Raw genomic sequence first — 16005 nt, 5'->3', positions numbered from 1 at the left:
TTAATTTCTCTCTAACTTGACATGCACATTTCTGCTATCAAAATTCTCCTTGACCAGTGCTTGATAATCATGCCCATGGGACAAACTGAATTCCTCTCAAAATATTAACATTCGTTACAGATTGCTGTAAAGTATATGATGAAAAAATAAGTTTTTACTTAATTTAACATTTTTTAATAAGGATACTACTATATTTTTACATTTTTTAGGATTATGAAGTTTAAAATTTAAAAGACTTAGTATTTTAAATATAATCACTATAAGTAAAGGTCACAGTGACCTTGAAATAGGCCGCAACACACCTTCTACCATAGATGTATACTTTTGCCAAGTTTGAAAGCTCTAGGTCTAACAGTTTTCTAGTTATGAGCCCGACAGGATTTTTCCATATTTGGCTATAGCATCTTTATTAAAGGTCAGAGCGACCTACTTTTTGTGCGCGACACACCGTCTACCCAAGAACTATCAGTTGACAAAGTTTGATAATCCTAGGCCTAATAGTATTAAAGTTATGAGCCGGACACGAATGGACAGACGGACATGAAGCCTATAACATAATACGTCCCGTCTTAAGACGGGCGTATAAAAAAAAAGACACCATGCTTTCATGCCATCAAAACATAATCCATTCTTTTTTTTCATAATTAATTTATCATCACTCAAAAGAAACCAATTGAACAGTTACCATGACTTTGTTGAGGGTGTAGCGATGAGATTTGATGTCGTCCAGAAGGATTTCAAAGGGAGTTAACTCATACTCTGTTGGCGTTGTGATGTGCTCCACTGCCTTTAACCTGACCCCTCGTCTTAGTTCCTTCATAATCTGCACCCATAATCGAGCCTGAAAAAAGGGAGATCATGCTACATTGGTGTTAACCAAACAAACAAAAAAATTAAGTTTAACTTTTTATAGCTAGTGTATCTTACCAAAAAGCATTGCTCTTCAACAGAAACCAAACAAACTTTTTCAAAAGTGTTTGGGCAATCTCCCATCTCACCCATACTGCCCAAAATACTGGTGTATTACAAATGCTGTACCAATTATGTGATAATCATTTCATTAATTCATACATTTCATGATATAATTTTCTGTGATTTTTTTTTGCCTGTTTAATAGCCCTGATATTTACTGTATATTTGTAGGTAATGGATTTCTCAGTTTGGTGGTCGGAGATCAATATCCTTATTAGCCTGACTTTCCAGCCCTAACCCTGGTATATCATTCTGTATAATTACAGCTTCATGAACCAAACACTCAGACCAAAACCCAAACCACTGACAAAGCAGAAATCCACCTGATCAATAGAAACTCTCAAATGTTTCACTCAGTTGGCATCTTCACAAACCTCACCAAAGATAGGCATTAAAAATTCTGTGGGCTTCCAAAGTTGCTATATCTTCATCATATGATGCTTTAGTAATGAGTGTCATTTATTATTAACCTGATCTCATGTTATTTAAGACCATTCTTATTTATCTGTCCAAAATCATATAAATAATAGAAATTCCAAAAGTCCATTTTGTCAACACTGCAGGAATCTTTAGTTACATTAGGAATTTTTGGGACACAATTCATTACCAGAAAGAAATGCAATTTCTCAATTTATAATAATAGGAGATAATGCTGTGATACACATCTTTCTTATCACCAAGAACTATAGACAATGCTGAACCCCTCTCCCCCCAACAACTAGCCTGAAGCAGATGCTGGACCTACCTCTCTCTAATCCCCCCTCCCCCCAGAACTAGACAATGCCATATCTTCATATCTCTCTGAACAATAGACAACACTTGACCTAACCCAGTCAGACCTCTGTAGCTCCTCAAACTTGCCCTATCCCCCTGAACTTAAAGACAACACTGGACCTACCCAATGAAACCTTTGTAGCTCCTCCAGCCTTGCCTACCCCCCCCCCCCCCCCCCCCTGAACTGTTGACAATGCTGGACCGCTGGACCTACACTGTACCCAGTCAGACCTCTGTAGCTCATTAAGCAATGCTTGACGATCCCCTCTAAACTAAAGAGTCAGAACCTCTGTAGCTCAAGCTCTGCTCTACCTCTATGACCTATAGTAAATGCTGGACCTACATCTTTCAATCCTGAACTATAGACAATGCTGTACTACCCCCCTGAACTACAGACAATGCTGGACCTACCCAGTCAGACCTCTGTAGCTCCTCGAGCCTCGCCTGATCCCCCCCCCCTGAACTACAGACTAATTGCTGGACCTACCCAGTCAGACCTCTGTAGCTCCTCGAGCCTGGCCTGGTCCTCGTCCTGTACCACCTTCTCCAGCTGTTTCTTGCCTGAGGAGATTCTGTTGAGGAAGGTAAGTAGTTCTTCTGCCTCGGCCACCAGGGCCTTACACACTGCCTTGTAGTGCTGACCCACATTGAGGTCACTGGAAATGTGCTGGGAACACAACTGAAAGCCATACAAAGAATTAGAATATAATTACATTACAATTACATTGTTTGACTTTATATTTAATACTGTAAAATTTAAATCATAAAGATTAGAGATGGAACTTATTCAAAATTTTTCAAGAATACCATGTCCCACCCTGATTTCATCCATAGTTGGATGTGGGAAGGGGGATTGGGGTCACCTAAGAAGCTGTTTAAATTGCTATGAATAAAATTTATGGATAAAACATTAAATAATTAGATACTCAATACAAATTCAAAATGATTTGGCATACTGCACTGTCTGCATAGTGGTTGGTTTATGTCTAATTGATTATCTCATAGAAATATTCAGGCAAAATATCTTTGTGGAGTTCCTGTCTTACTTTCAAACCCTGAGGAACTGTTTATTTTATTGCATACCAAGATAAACATTCTCTCTGCTTCAAGGGATCAATCCTTCTCTCTTTAAAGTATGTTTACCATTTCCAAATAAGCAATTCGCTCAATTTCATCATAATACAGCTAACATACTGCAGTGTTGCTTGTTGCATGAAAGATATTTTTTTTTCTTGTTTGACGCTTCTTAAGAAAAGTAGATGCATTAATTTGTCAAACAACCTGCAATACATTCTTATATTCTAATACCGGTAATATAAATGCTTGTATTGATTCTATTTTTCCCAATACATTCAGTCTATAGTATAATGATAAAATCACACATTATGATCATAATTTCGCCCTATCCCAGATAAAATAAATTGATGTGTAACAAATCAAATATTGGTGGCTCTTATTATTCTATGGAATCCTGAGGTCACGTTATTGTTAAGGTGGACACAGGAACAGAATGTCCAATGACATCCGGTCAGTTAAGTACAAACAAACAAACTGCTTAGACAGCGGAGATTGGTGACAAAATCCCCCACAGCTAGATTAGTGAAGAACAACAGGATTAAACAAGATCTGGTGGGGGGCCACCCTCCTCTGATAAACTAACACTCTGATAGGACAGGGTATCAATACCTCACATGGCAAACTGTTTTTACATGCATTAGTCAAAAACTTTGTTTATTCCTTGTCAGGGTTTTTCTTGATAATGGAGATTACAGGTGCATTTTATCAATTAAGTATTTTTGTGTCTGTCATATTCCTACCAAAAAGATTTAGGCCATAAATTTCAATTTGAAGTGCCAATCAAACAAGTGGTATACATGTACAATGAACATCAATGTTAAATGATAGCCAGATATCAAAATTACTCCAGCCCAACAGCCATTATCATTAAGTAACACTGGTGCTAAGTCCATTTTGCTTCCAAAAAAGTTACTGTTACATGGGTCATATTTGCTTAAAATTAAATAAATGTTCTAAAAGTCCTGGGTCCATGGCAGTTCTAACTTTTCAGGTCAAGGTCATTCATACATATTTGAGACTGAATCTGTATAATGTGGTGAAACCTGCCATATCAAATCAATACAACAGAACAGGCATCACTGAAATTCTTTTCTTTGAGTGCACAAAGATGACAACTAATGCAGGTGGACATTGTATCCAACTCATATACATCTGCTTACAGATGCAGTTTCACCAAAGAAATTCAAGGCTAATGGTTTTACCACACATATTTTTACATTTTCTTGGTTTCATTTTCACATTTGTTAACAAACTGTATAACAAATATCTTATGACTAACACGTTTTAATATAATTGTATAATCATGATAATGTTGTAAAAATGTAAATCACATTCCATTTCAAATATTTCTATGACTAACTGCTACTCATTCATAAGTGTTTATATTTGAACAGTTGGAAATTTAATTTCAGACTCGTGTTTGTTGTTTTTTAATATGTTGTCCTAAAGAAAATCTTTGCGTGACTTTGTACCATTAAAAGCAATACACATATCTTGGTCTGGATATTAGAAACACTCAGTAACAATCAAAAGGGTGAAACTAACCTTGAAAAATTGTTTTCAGATTACAATTTTTTAAAAAACCCTTTGATCACTAGTTGCAATTAAAATTTAAAAGGCACAGCACTGCTCATATGTCATGTGTAATTTGTAGTTCATACACAATTACATTTAGTCAATTTAGCAAAACTACCTTTAATATACCTCATATATTTTAATACACACTTTTTCAACAAAATTTAATAATTCAATGGATATGTATTTTTAAATAACTTTGTACAATAAATATCAAGCATAATTTTACAATTAGCACTCAGGTGCTAGAAGTAATTAAGGTCAGCATGTACTGCTTCTATGAATTATTTTATTTTTACATGTAATATAAATATATCTGAGTCACCTAGGACAAAATTGCAATGTGATGCTTCAGTTGTGAACCATTTTTTTATGTGTACTGTGAAGTCAATGTCATTTTAAGGTTGTCTTACAAATAAGGATATAACCTAAGAAGCTGAGATGCAATCTCTGTAGACAAATCTTCCTTATTTGGTTATTATGCAGTGGTAATGTCACCAAGACCCGAACACCTCAGTTCGAAGAATTGAAAAATAAGGCTAATCAAAGCTCATATTTCTATGCAATTTCCCCTCCACTCCATACAATTTGAAATGATTCAGCTTTTCTAAGTGGAGCTATCTACCTGAGTTTAACATGTTGATTGATGGGAGACAATTATTGTCTCTAAATGTAGATGTTCTTTTATATAAATGGCAGAGGACCGTCTTGTCAAAGTGTGGAATCTCCTAAAGGAAACATAAACTGTCCCAACCATCTGTTGCGGACTGGTTTAATTCATCCCTATTTATCACAATGATGGAAAACGCCTTACTAATTTCATCTCTCTATAGGTACATATACAGAGAACAAATTAAAACTTTTGTATAGAAATATTTGTGGAATTTGAGTGGGCCTTTACCCCTAAACATTTGTCTCATCTCTCCGTTCATTTCTGTACCATCAACATCAATTACAATAACCTTTCACATTTGTCTACATTGAAATTAACTTACTATTTTGTAGATGATTGATTAAACCTGATATATATCTAAGTATTGACAAGGCTTAAAATCTGTGAAATTTTATCATGGAAAAACTAGGTACACATAAATATTTCATGTCAGAATTTGAAGCCTTCCTAATCACTGAAGGGGTACACCTGAATGTAATGATCAATCGATTCCTAGCTATACCTGACCAGATTTCATTAGTGTTGCCAAATTCTGATAAAATACGGTCTTCTCCATGCCTGGAATTTTAATTCAGTTTATCTACTGTTAATGGAAAAACTCAACACCCCTGTGCTTCAAAATATACACTCTGCCATTAAAATACTTGTGAAGGTTATATTGTTATTTTTCCCTCTTTGGTTGACACTATAAAGAAGTATATTTAGAAGTCCAAACATTTAGTATTCCTTATAGTCAAGTCCACATATTTAAACTATAAATGTACCTGAATGAAACACCTGTCACTTTCAATTTTGTTTGTTCAATCATACATTCATCTCAAATCAATTTCTACACAACATTCACTTCTATATTGAGAAGAATGTTAAAAGAAATTCAGACCAAATATCTCTCAATACTATCATAAAGCTTATGTTCTTCAAACTTTTGATTCAAAACACTTAAACTATAAAAACCCAGACCAAAAAATCAATAGGTAAGCTTTCTTATCAACACTGGGGAAGGGGTGGGGGGATCACCTTCTTATCTTAATTTGGACTCATCTCAGCTTCCTTTTCAGGTATTTACAAACTTTGGACCCATCAATAATAACTAAGGAATAAGAAGTTCAGATTTTATTAAAGGACTGTTTGAGATCTTGTTTGTTCAGGTGTGGGTTGGGTTTGACAACTGTCTCCTATAAAAACTTACAGGTCTTGTAGACTTGACATCAAAAAGGAAGTTTTTATTTGAACTGGTTTAACAGTTGTCTCTACTCATTCCAGGAGATCTGTCTTTTATATCTGTCCTAATTATCTGGTTATTTTGTTAGGTTTTTATCATTTGACTGATCTGTATTGAATTAGATAAAAAATACCGAAATTTCCTTTATCTATGAGGTTCATTTAGATTTTCACCACTCTTTAAGGTTATGAATGAATTTGAATTGAAATTCAAACAAAAGCCTCCTGTAAAAATCAACACCAGTCCATATCAGATTTAGCTGATTAGCTTAAACTGGATTAAAAATGTACTTGATTCACATTGTGTCTATGCCCCATTTCTAATACATGTACTGTGGGTGAAACTGATTTGTTTTACACATGCATGTATTTGATATTGTATGATTCTGGTTCAGTCAACTAACACTATAGTTGAGAATTACAGTGAGTCATCCTACCAAGGATACAAGTTAATCCAATTTTACTTTATGGAGTGGACCAGCCATATAAAAATTGTCTTCCTGACCTGCCTGATTAAAAGAATTAAGGCTCATCATGGAAGAATGAACTTCCATAATACACCCATAGACAACAGTACATCTATACTGCTAATAGTAAATTTTGTAATAAGATAAAAGTCTTTCTTATTTACTACAGGAAAATTTTGATGATATGTTGGGAACCCTAAATGCAAGCCACAGTTATGCATAAAAAATACTCCTGTGGAGCTACGTACCACAATAATGTCTGCGAACGTGTACCCCTCCTTGGCGTCTTTCTCGATCCCCTCGTCGCACGCATTCTGTAATTCCTCATCATCTTCCTCATCTGGATTTATCATCACCTCCAGGAGATGTTCCAGGCTGTGACTGAGGTGTCGCTCCTCGGATTCCTGGAGTCCGTAGTCCAGAGCATGGTAGATAACCACTCCAAGGGCCTGGATAGCCTGTAAAAGAGAGCACAGCATGAACCCATAGCCTGTAAAACAAAGCAAAGCATGAACCAATATAACAGGGCAGAGCATGGTAGATAACCACTCCCAATGCCTGGATAGCCTGTAAAAGAGAGCACAGCATGAACCCATAGCCTGTAAAACAAAGCAGGGCATAAACCAATATCACAGGGCAGAGCATGGTAGATAACCACTCCCAGAGCCTGGATAGCCTGTAAAAGAGAGCAGAGCATGAACCCATAGCCTGTAAAACAAAGCAAAGCATAAACCATAGCCTGTAAAACAAAGCAGAGTTTAAACATATTAAGGCTTGTAAAATTTAGCATCACATAAACTAAACTTATGAAACAAAGCATAACAAGAACCTATCAAGTCCTGTAAAACACACACAGCATAGATTGAACCAATAGAGACCAGCCTGTAAAACACAGCACAGCAGGAACCACTCAAGGCCTGTAAAACATAGCATAGAATAGAACATAGCATAGAATTAACCAATCAAGGCCTGTAAAACACAGCATTATAAAGAATCAACCAATCAAGGCCTGTTAAACATAGCATAGAATTAACCAATCAAGGCCTGTAAAACACAGCATAGATTGAACCAATCAAGGCCTGTAAAACACAGCATAGAATGAAATAATCAAGGCCTGTAAAACATAACACAGAATTAACCAATCAAGGTCTGTAAAACATAGCATAGAATCAACCAATCAAAGCCTGTAAAACATAGTATAGAATTAACCAATCAAGGCCTGTAAAACACAGCATAGCATGAACCAATCAAAGCCTGTAAAACACAGCATAGAATTAACCAATCAAAACCTAGAAAACAAGAAGCTAGGAACTGATCAAGACTTTCTAAACACAGCAACCCTTAACAGCCATTTTGTTTCCAAAACAATGCTGAAATACTGACCAAAGTTGTTTTTATTTGCAATAAAATTATAAAAACTTTCCCTGATACCTGTTCAGTTGCTAATTCATTACACACACTTTATAATATTTACCTGGCAATTACTATAAAGTTCTAATCATACAAGAAATATCAAACGGCACATCTATGACCTTAGATCTCTCTCTAAACTAGATTGTAAGCTATACTAAATTATAGTTTAGTCCAGTCACTTATAACTGAACATTCTTATGTTTCTTTAAAGATTTTGGATAAGAAAAACCTGTTGTAATAGGAATGCCAATTCAAAAAAGAATTAATTTTGATCTTTTACCAATATTATTTACCCTCTTCACTTGTTTCAAAATATTCATCAAATATGCAAAGACAAAATTACATTTGATATTCTGGAAATTTACATTTCATTTGATAAAAACCATTCCATTAAAATGACGGACTACCTAAAGTTTTGCCTGGTTTGCCACCATAAGGTAAAACTTATCTATTATGATCAAAAATACACAGTTTAAAGACTACAACAAGGAAAACAGGAATGTGTGAGAGGTCAAGATGTTTGTATTACGTAATTCTGTCACTTGGTGATGTTAAGGGTTTTAAATGGCTCTATTGCTGTGCCCCCTGGTTCCCTTTTCTACAGAATTGTCACCAAACTAACAGAGAACCAACACTTACCTTATTGAAATTATGTAATGTGTTTTTAAGACATATAGCTTACAGATTTTATCACTTAGCATGATTTGGAAATCAAAACTAAACAGAGTTTGGAATAAAAACAACAAATCAAGGATAAGTTAAATAAATATGTTTCCTTAAAGAATGGTTGCATACATAAACATGATCAAACCAGTTGTGGCCATAGTAAATCTTTGGATTTAATAAGGTAATATTAGTTTTTTTATGTATACACACTGGTACAGAGATGTAGTACATCTCTCACTTGACAGCTAATATGCATACAGAGATAAAAACTGATGTAAGCACCAAGTTATAAATTATAAAAAGAATATTCCTGTAGTATATACATGTAGCTAGAATCAGGCTAAGTCATCAGAGTTCTGTAGAGTATATAGCAGGAACTGGGATGTCATTAGGAGATTTAGATAAAATGACATGTATACAAAGGTTTATTTAGATGACAGTTTACACATAAGTGTATATTAAGAAAAGAAAGGCTAATTTTCTCTGCAGCGTTAAATCCACTTAGTAATCTAAAGATGGCCGCTATCTCCAAGTGTAGGGACAATAGAGGCTTAAATTCCGACTGACCAACAATTGAAGAAAATGCAATCCTATTAGCTTTTTAAAAAATATTCTTTTATTCAAACCCTAGGATGTTTCAAAATTGTGAAATGTCTTGGAAAAAGTGAAATTATCTAGCACAAATGAAAAGCAAATAAACCTCCTGACTTTTTGTGTTCCCACAAAACATGTTGGTTTTCTAAATTGAATATCAACATTTTATTCAGGTTACCAGTACTGCCCCAAAGGTAAAAAGATCTGCATCTCGATCCTAATATAAATGTCAATTTCCACAGCTAGTAAATAAATATATAATGTAAATCTTTATACTTCATGAAATTTCGGGTGTGATATTTTAGATCTACATATTTCTTTTATGAGTATTTCTCAGCCACATAAGAAAATTTTCTTGGCTAAGTGTCCCGTGATGGTTATGACAATTTGTATACTGGTACGATATATAACTGCAAAAGAAATTACACTTAATTGGTGTCAAGGTTTTGATCATTATGAATACTACATTTTCCCTCACTTTCAAACTTTTAAATCAAAGTAAATTTTTTATGACACTCAAGATATCATATTTAAAGCAATTGGATATTTAACAATTAATTAAAAACAATAGGACATTATTTGTCAACAAATCACAATATACAGGAATATTTACATAATTAATATCATTCCGCAGGCTGGTAGTTAACTCTTAAATTTCTAGTTTTATCATGTTAATTGAAAACCTTTTTACCATTTCTTGAATTCACTGATTTATTGACAAAGTAAATATAGTAAACATTTACACCACAAGTTGTTTTTCCCATAAACAGAAGTTACCTCCCTTTATTTGTACTTTTTATGATTTTGAACCCTCACAGCATAACCTTTTTATCTGTTCTGTATTACAATCAACTTTTGAATACCAGTAGTTAATGTTTATGACTTATGGGGTGTTTGATACACAGGCAATATAACAGAGACAATGACCACTTTTAATACTTAGGTACCAGTGTCAAGATGAAGTGCTGCACAGCTGGGGAAAATAAACCATTAATGATTGGTCACTGACAAGAGGCTATGTGGGGTGACCACAGACCACAGAATCAGGGACAAAGTAGACCAGTTATAACCTGACCACATCAGTGACAGAAGTCATTAATACAGTAGTAATAACCAGCAGTATATAGGTGACTAACACAATACCATAATGTCACATCTCACATGATAGATATTCTACAGTAATGTAGTTAAGGACAATTACTTAACAGAATTTCAGCTTGTTTGACAGGTTTAAAGTACACTGGGTTGTAAAATACTCATGTCTGTAGGTGATAAGAGGGTAAATGTATACTGTAAGACAATAAACTAGCATTTCTTGACAGTTCAACAAGCTGTGAACAATGTATTGGAGGCAGCTCCTATGCAATTCTCAGAGCTTCCGGGCTGGGCTCGTATTCAGGAGAATTAATGGTGGGGTTGCAGTAGTTTTCTGTTGCCATAGTTTCCCTTACTGTTTGTGTTGGCATGCTATAGTCTTTTGTCTGTGGACAGTTAATCGGTACTAAGATGTCAGTTTTTAAAAGCTAATCCTTGCAGTCAAATCGCTGAACCATATTTTGACATTTGCGGCCTTTTAAGACCACTAAATAAAACCTGTCTCTGTCATGTCTGTGTTAATTATACTGTGTATGACCCCTGGGTCAGTTCCACAAGATTTGTTTACAAGCAAGACTCCCTGTCTTCAGCCACAATAGGCATTCACAGTCAGGCTTCATGTAGATCAAACACGTACAATGACTACAGATTCTTATATGATCAGATGACTATAGAGATTCATAAGGTCTGAGTTACACAAGATTCTGTTTTCATTAAGGGGTACCGTAAGAGTTAATTTGTCCAGAAACATGATCCAAAGGAAAAAAGGTGGTGAGAAAGATCGTAATCACATTTATAGCAGAAAATAAGGTCAGGTCATCCATTGTCAACTTGTGTTCTTGTTCAAATGGGGGTTTTAATTACACCCCTTAAAGCCACATTTGATGTACAGTACCGAAATTCCCACAGTAAAGCAAACATCACATTTATATGGCATTATGAAATGCAAGAATTTAAGCAAAGAAAATTTATAACAGAATATATACTAGTATTTAAATATTTGTCATGATCCTCTGAATAAAAAGAGAAATTTGAGATATATGTAATATTGAGAATTTGAATTCTTGCTTGTATGAATTCCATGCCTTCAAGACAAAGAGATGGACAAATATCTTGTCCAACATATGAAACTATATATATAATATACATACTGTTAAACAGTAAAATTCGGGTTATAACGAAGTCACTGGGACCTTCACTTCGCTATATCCGTAATTCATTATATCCGTATAAGGAATTAGTTAAATTTGTATAGCTGGGGATCCAAGATAACTTCGCTATATCCATAAATTCGCAATATCAGTGTTCGTACTAAATGGGTTTTACTGTACATGGATAATCCAACCTTGTTAACCTGAACTCAATGGGACCAAGGAAAAAAAAACTTTGAGATATGCAAGGATATGAGATATTGTTGTCAAAAATACTTAAAGAATTATAAGCAGTTTTGACTTCCAAATCACTTTGAAATTGTCCATGATATTTGAGACATCAGGGTTCGAGCTATCAAAGTTCAACTGTAATTCAGAGAACCACAAATTTGGAGCCATAGTGAGGGGGACGAATTAGGATTAGTAGCCATGATCCTGTCACCATGTGTACTTTATCAGGCCTGAACAATGTCAACAAATCATCTAGCAATCATCACCATTGAGGAGGAATTTATCTCAGGAAACTCTGATAACTCGGCAATGGTGAGCATGGACAGAATAAAATGTCAACAAGCTTCACTGTCCCACAGAACATAAACCAGTAAATATTAAAACAGGCCCAACTTTTATTTTATAAATTTAATATTGCCATGGAATTATTTGGGTATGATTCAATGTCAACATCTAGATTTTGACAGTAAATAGGATAAACAGGGTAGATCTTCTGGTATTTGGATAAAATGGGAGGAGAATTAGTAGTTTAAGTTAACACTTTTTATTGTATGATAATGAACTAGAAAAGAATGTAACAGTTACTTGGTCATATACATCATTATGGATCTGAGAAAGCAAAATATGTATAATTTTTTTTACTTGTTTAAAATCATCACCATTTGTCCAATTGTATGTCCGTAATGTTGCTTAATATTCAAATAGGTGGTGCACTGTTTTAAATACAGAGACCACTAACTCATTATACTTCACCAAGGGTACTAGCCCATTGTTTATAATACTTACATCACTCTCTGTAACAACTTTAATGTCTTTCCCTGTCACCGAGTTTCTTCTGCGGACTGAAAATTAAAAAAAGAAGATTCTGTAAGTCATTTGTAGGTTGATTTATTGGTCAGGAAGTTTATGAGCAATTAATAAAGCAAATGTTTTAATTTAAATACATTAATACTTATAACAAATATAAATTAACATGTGACTTTTAAAGCATTACACAACTCCACTTAAATTTTAAATACAATCAACATGTTCAAATATTTTTTAAAAGCATTTTTGTATTCAAAATGCACAACTTTTAGTCAAGTTGCATTAATTGCATAATTTGAAAAAGAAAGTTATTAATAATTTTAAAAGTTTTGGACATGTTGCATATTTCATCTGCAAAGTTCTAAGGAAATAGTAGACTTGGTCTGAATATTAACTTTAGGGTTTTTAGGCCTAATAATTCACAGAGGCCATTAAAATGTCAACCAGATAAAATAATCCATTTTTCACTCAAATTATATTCTTTAGTGTCCATTTTCATTACAAAATAGCTTTAAATCATATGCTAATGAGAAAGCTTTAAAAGATATATATTCCAAAGTCCTTGATTATAAATATAAAGTCTTTACCTTATGATGAATTTAATACCATATACATAAAAAAATTTAGAGTTTAACTAGGAAATGAATAAATTTTTTAGTTTGACTCATTTTTTTCTCGAGATGAAGTCATTTAGATCTATATATCAATAGTAAAGCAGATCATGATATTAAACAATTGCTGACTCCTGACAAAATTGATTTTTGGTCTTTAGACTACTATGACCTCACTAAGCTGGTTCAGGAACTGTTTGTCCAATACCAAAACCAGGTCAAAAACTTGTTTAATTTCAAAATAATCAAGATTTGTCACACTATACTCTGTATCATATTTATTGAATAATTAATATAAACTAAACAGAATGTTAATACTTTATAGGTTAACAATTCTATCAACAGACAAATCAATGATGTCACAATCTCCACTGCCTGCATGCCCCCTCCCTCCTGACCTGTCCCATTTTTCAATTCAAAAATAGGGTAATTATAAACTTTCTTTTCGGAGCAATCTCAGAAAAGACCACCTTAAACATTCAGAGAACATCAAATCTCCTGATATTTTAATAAATTTGTAATTTGTAAAGGCTGCAAAAGTTCATTCTTGCATGGCTTATATCTAAGGTATAGATGTGTCATGTCAAATGTTTTTTCAATGCAGTACCTTCATTTGTATTCTTTCATTTCCTGAATTCTTTTAAGAAGTACTGATATCAGATATGACAAGTCAAATACTTGATATAGTATAAGCTATTATGCAAAGGAATTCTTGTATTCTCCATTTAAATTTCCTGTGGCCCAAAGAGAATCCAAAAAGTCAATTGTCAAGATAGATGTGTTGAAATCAATTGGACTTATTCCAAAGAATTCCAATAAAACACATGTGGAGATAAATTTTAGACCAAGTTTTCAATACACATTGACTCTGTGTTTAATCCCCCAGTAAAGTATAAACCCAAACAATTCAGAATGGAATGTAAGAATGTTTAAACTAGAGCCTGAATGAAGGAGGACCCTTAGTTCTCTTTAAGTTTTACATCAATATCAGTGTGTATTGAAAATTGATATCATATCTATATACATGTATTGAAAACTGGTATCTAAAATATTGATTCCAGTACAAAATCAGACTAAGTTTGTAGGTTTATGCCAATAACCTGATAATTCTGCATGTTTTTTGTATAAATGAATTTATAATTACCAACTAGCTATAATGAGTATTCTAAATTCATGGTCACATCTGTCTTTTGTTTTACATGAGACAGAACATAGGTTAACCTGAATTCCATTTCATAAGCTCATGTAAATGTACATGTATACTGAATAATAAAGTTTGTACACTTCTGATTTGGTGCCTTTTTAGTACTGTAAAACTCTTCAACTTGATTTCAATACAATGCTTCACACATTCCAAATGGTGACAGCTATATTTGACCAATCTTAACCTTATACACTTGTCTTATACAGATCTGACCTTGACCTTCACCTCAGTCACATGTGAAGCTTACTTTTACAGGTAGACAGGGTCCTCCTTAAAACCAAAAGGTGTGAACTGTCAGACAGAGATATAGGCCAAAATTAGTGAATTTGACAAGTGTATGACAGTATCTGATTGCCAACCTCATAACAAGCAAAACCATCCAAGAGCAGACTTATCTAGTGCATCCTTTATGACATTTGGAACCGATTTTTAGACAAAACAAAAGTAGGAACCCCCTGTAGATCAGAATTCATATTGTACACACTGACAGACAGTAAAGACATATTATGTCTGGATATGAAGACTACATTTACATATTTCCACTGTGCAATCAGCTTTTATGAAGCAGGATTTGAAGTTAACTGTTCCTTCTTAAAGGACATGGATTAACAGCTAGAGCCTCAGCTGAAGATCACACTTAGCAAATAGGATTACCGGTACTTCTCTCGTAATGGGCCTTGGTCCACCATCAGACTGTGATACTTGTCCACGCTATGATGTATGAGGGAGTGAGTCATGCCCCTCCTCTATCTGTAGTCACCTGGTCACTTAGACGGACTAGAGTCAGGAATTTTCTGCCCCACTTGGCGCTAGGAGCAAGGACCTTTGGAAATCATTTTAGCGATGTTTTGTCAAAATATTCTTAGTGTACAATTACACAAACTTTGTCCTAAAGGGCTTTATGGTTTCTTAGATCTTTTTTCATTCAGCATGTTCAGAGAATGTGTGGTTAAATGATGAATATATAAACATAAACAGACATGCTTTGAAATACATGTAGTACCAAATTCCTTACCTTGTCTTTATTGTGATGAACGGTGAATGACAAATTATAAAAACATACAACTCTCGATCTATTACTTTGATTTTCTCTGGGCCAATTTATGACCAGTGAATGTTCTGTCATCATTATAGTCAAACTATCCAAAAAATTTCATATAATGAAAAATTTAAAAAGAGTTTTGTATATTCCAAATGCGTATCTTACATTTGTAATTGATGTAGTATTTTTTGTCATTTGGGTGACTCAAATTTCTGGTCCCCTTTCCCAATCACTCAGAGGTGGGAGGGGTAGGGGGTTCCTGGGGGTAAAGGGGTTTGACAGTCACCCAAAGGAGGGGTGGGGTTGAGGGGTTATAGGAAGAAGCAGTTTTCATCCAAAGTAATCATGATAGGCAATCAATATTTAGTATTAAAATAATGTAGTCTAGTAGCATTTTCCAGTCTGACATTTATTTGATTGTGTGGCATAATC

General features: G+C 34.2%; 1 protein-coding gene across 1 annotated transcript; it reads right to left on the bottom strand.

The window, feature by feature from the left end:
* Positions 1-655: 655 nt before the first annotated feature.
* Positions 656-12751, bottom strand: LOC134262608 (protein spire homolog 1-like; the record flags this gene model as incomplete). The annotated part of the gene is made up of 4 exons (XM_062744990.1): positions 656-841; positions 2234-2425; positions 7008-7217; positions 12696-12751. Coding segments are annotated over 4 exons (644 nt in total), but the record flags the coding sequence as incomplete, so codon positions are not given.
* Between the last annotated feature and the right edge of the window lie 3254 nt (positions 12752-16005).

Source organism: Saccostrea cucullata, unplaced genomic scaffold (assembly GCF_032062105.1).
Source record: "Saccostrea cucullata isolate Sc308-1 unplaced genomic scaffold, CSIRO_AGI_Scuc_v1 ctg10820, whole genome shotgun sequence".
Lineage (NCBI taxonomy): Eukaryota > Metazoa > Mollusca > Bivalvia > Ostreida > Ostreidae > Saccostrea > Saccostrea cuccullata.
Note: the sequence above shows the minus strand (reverse complement) of the source record. Positions and strands in the feature narration are given on the sequence as shown.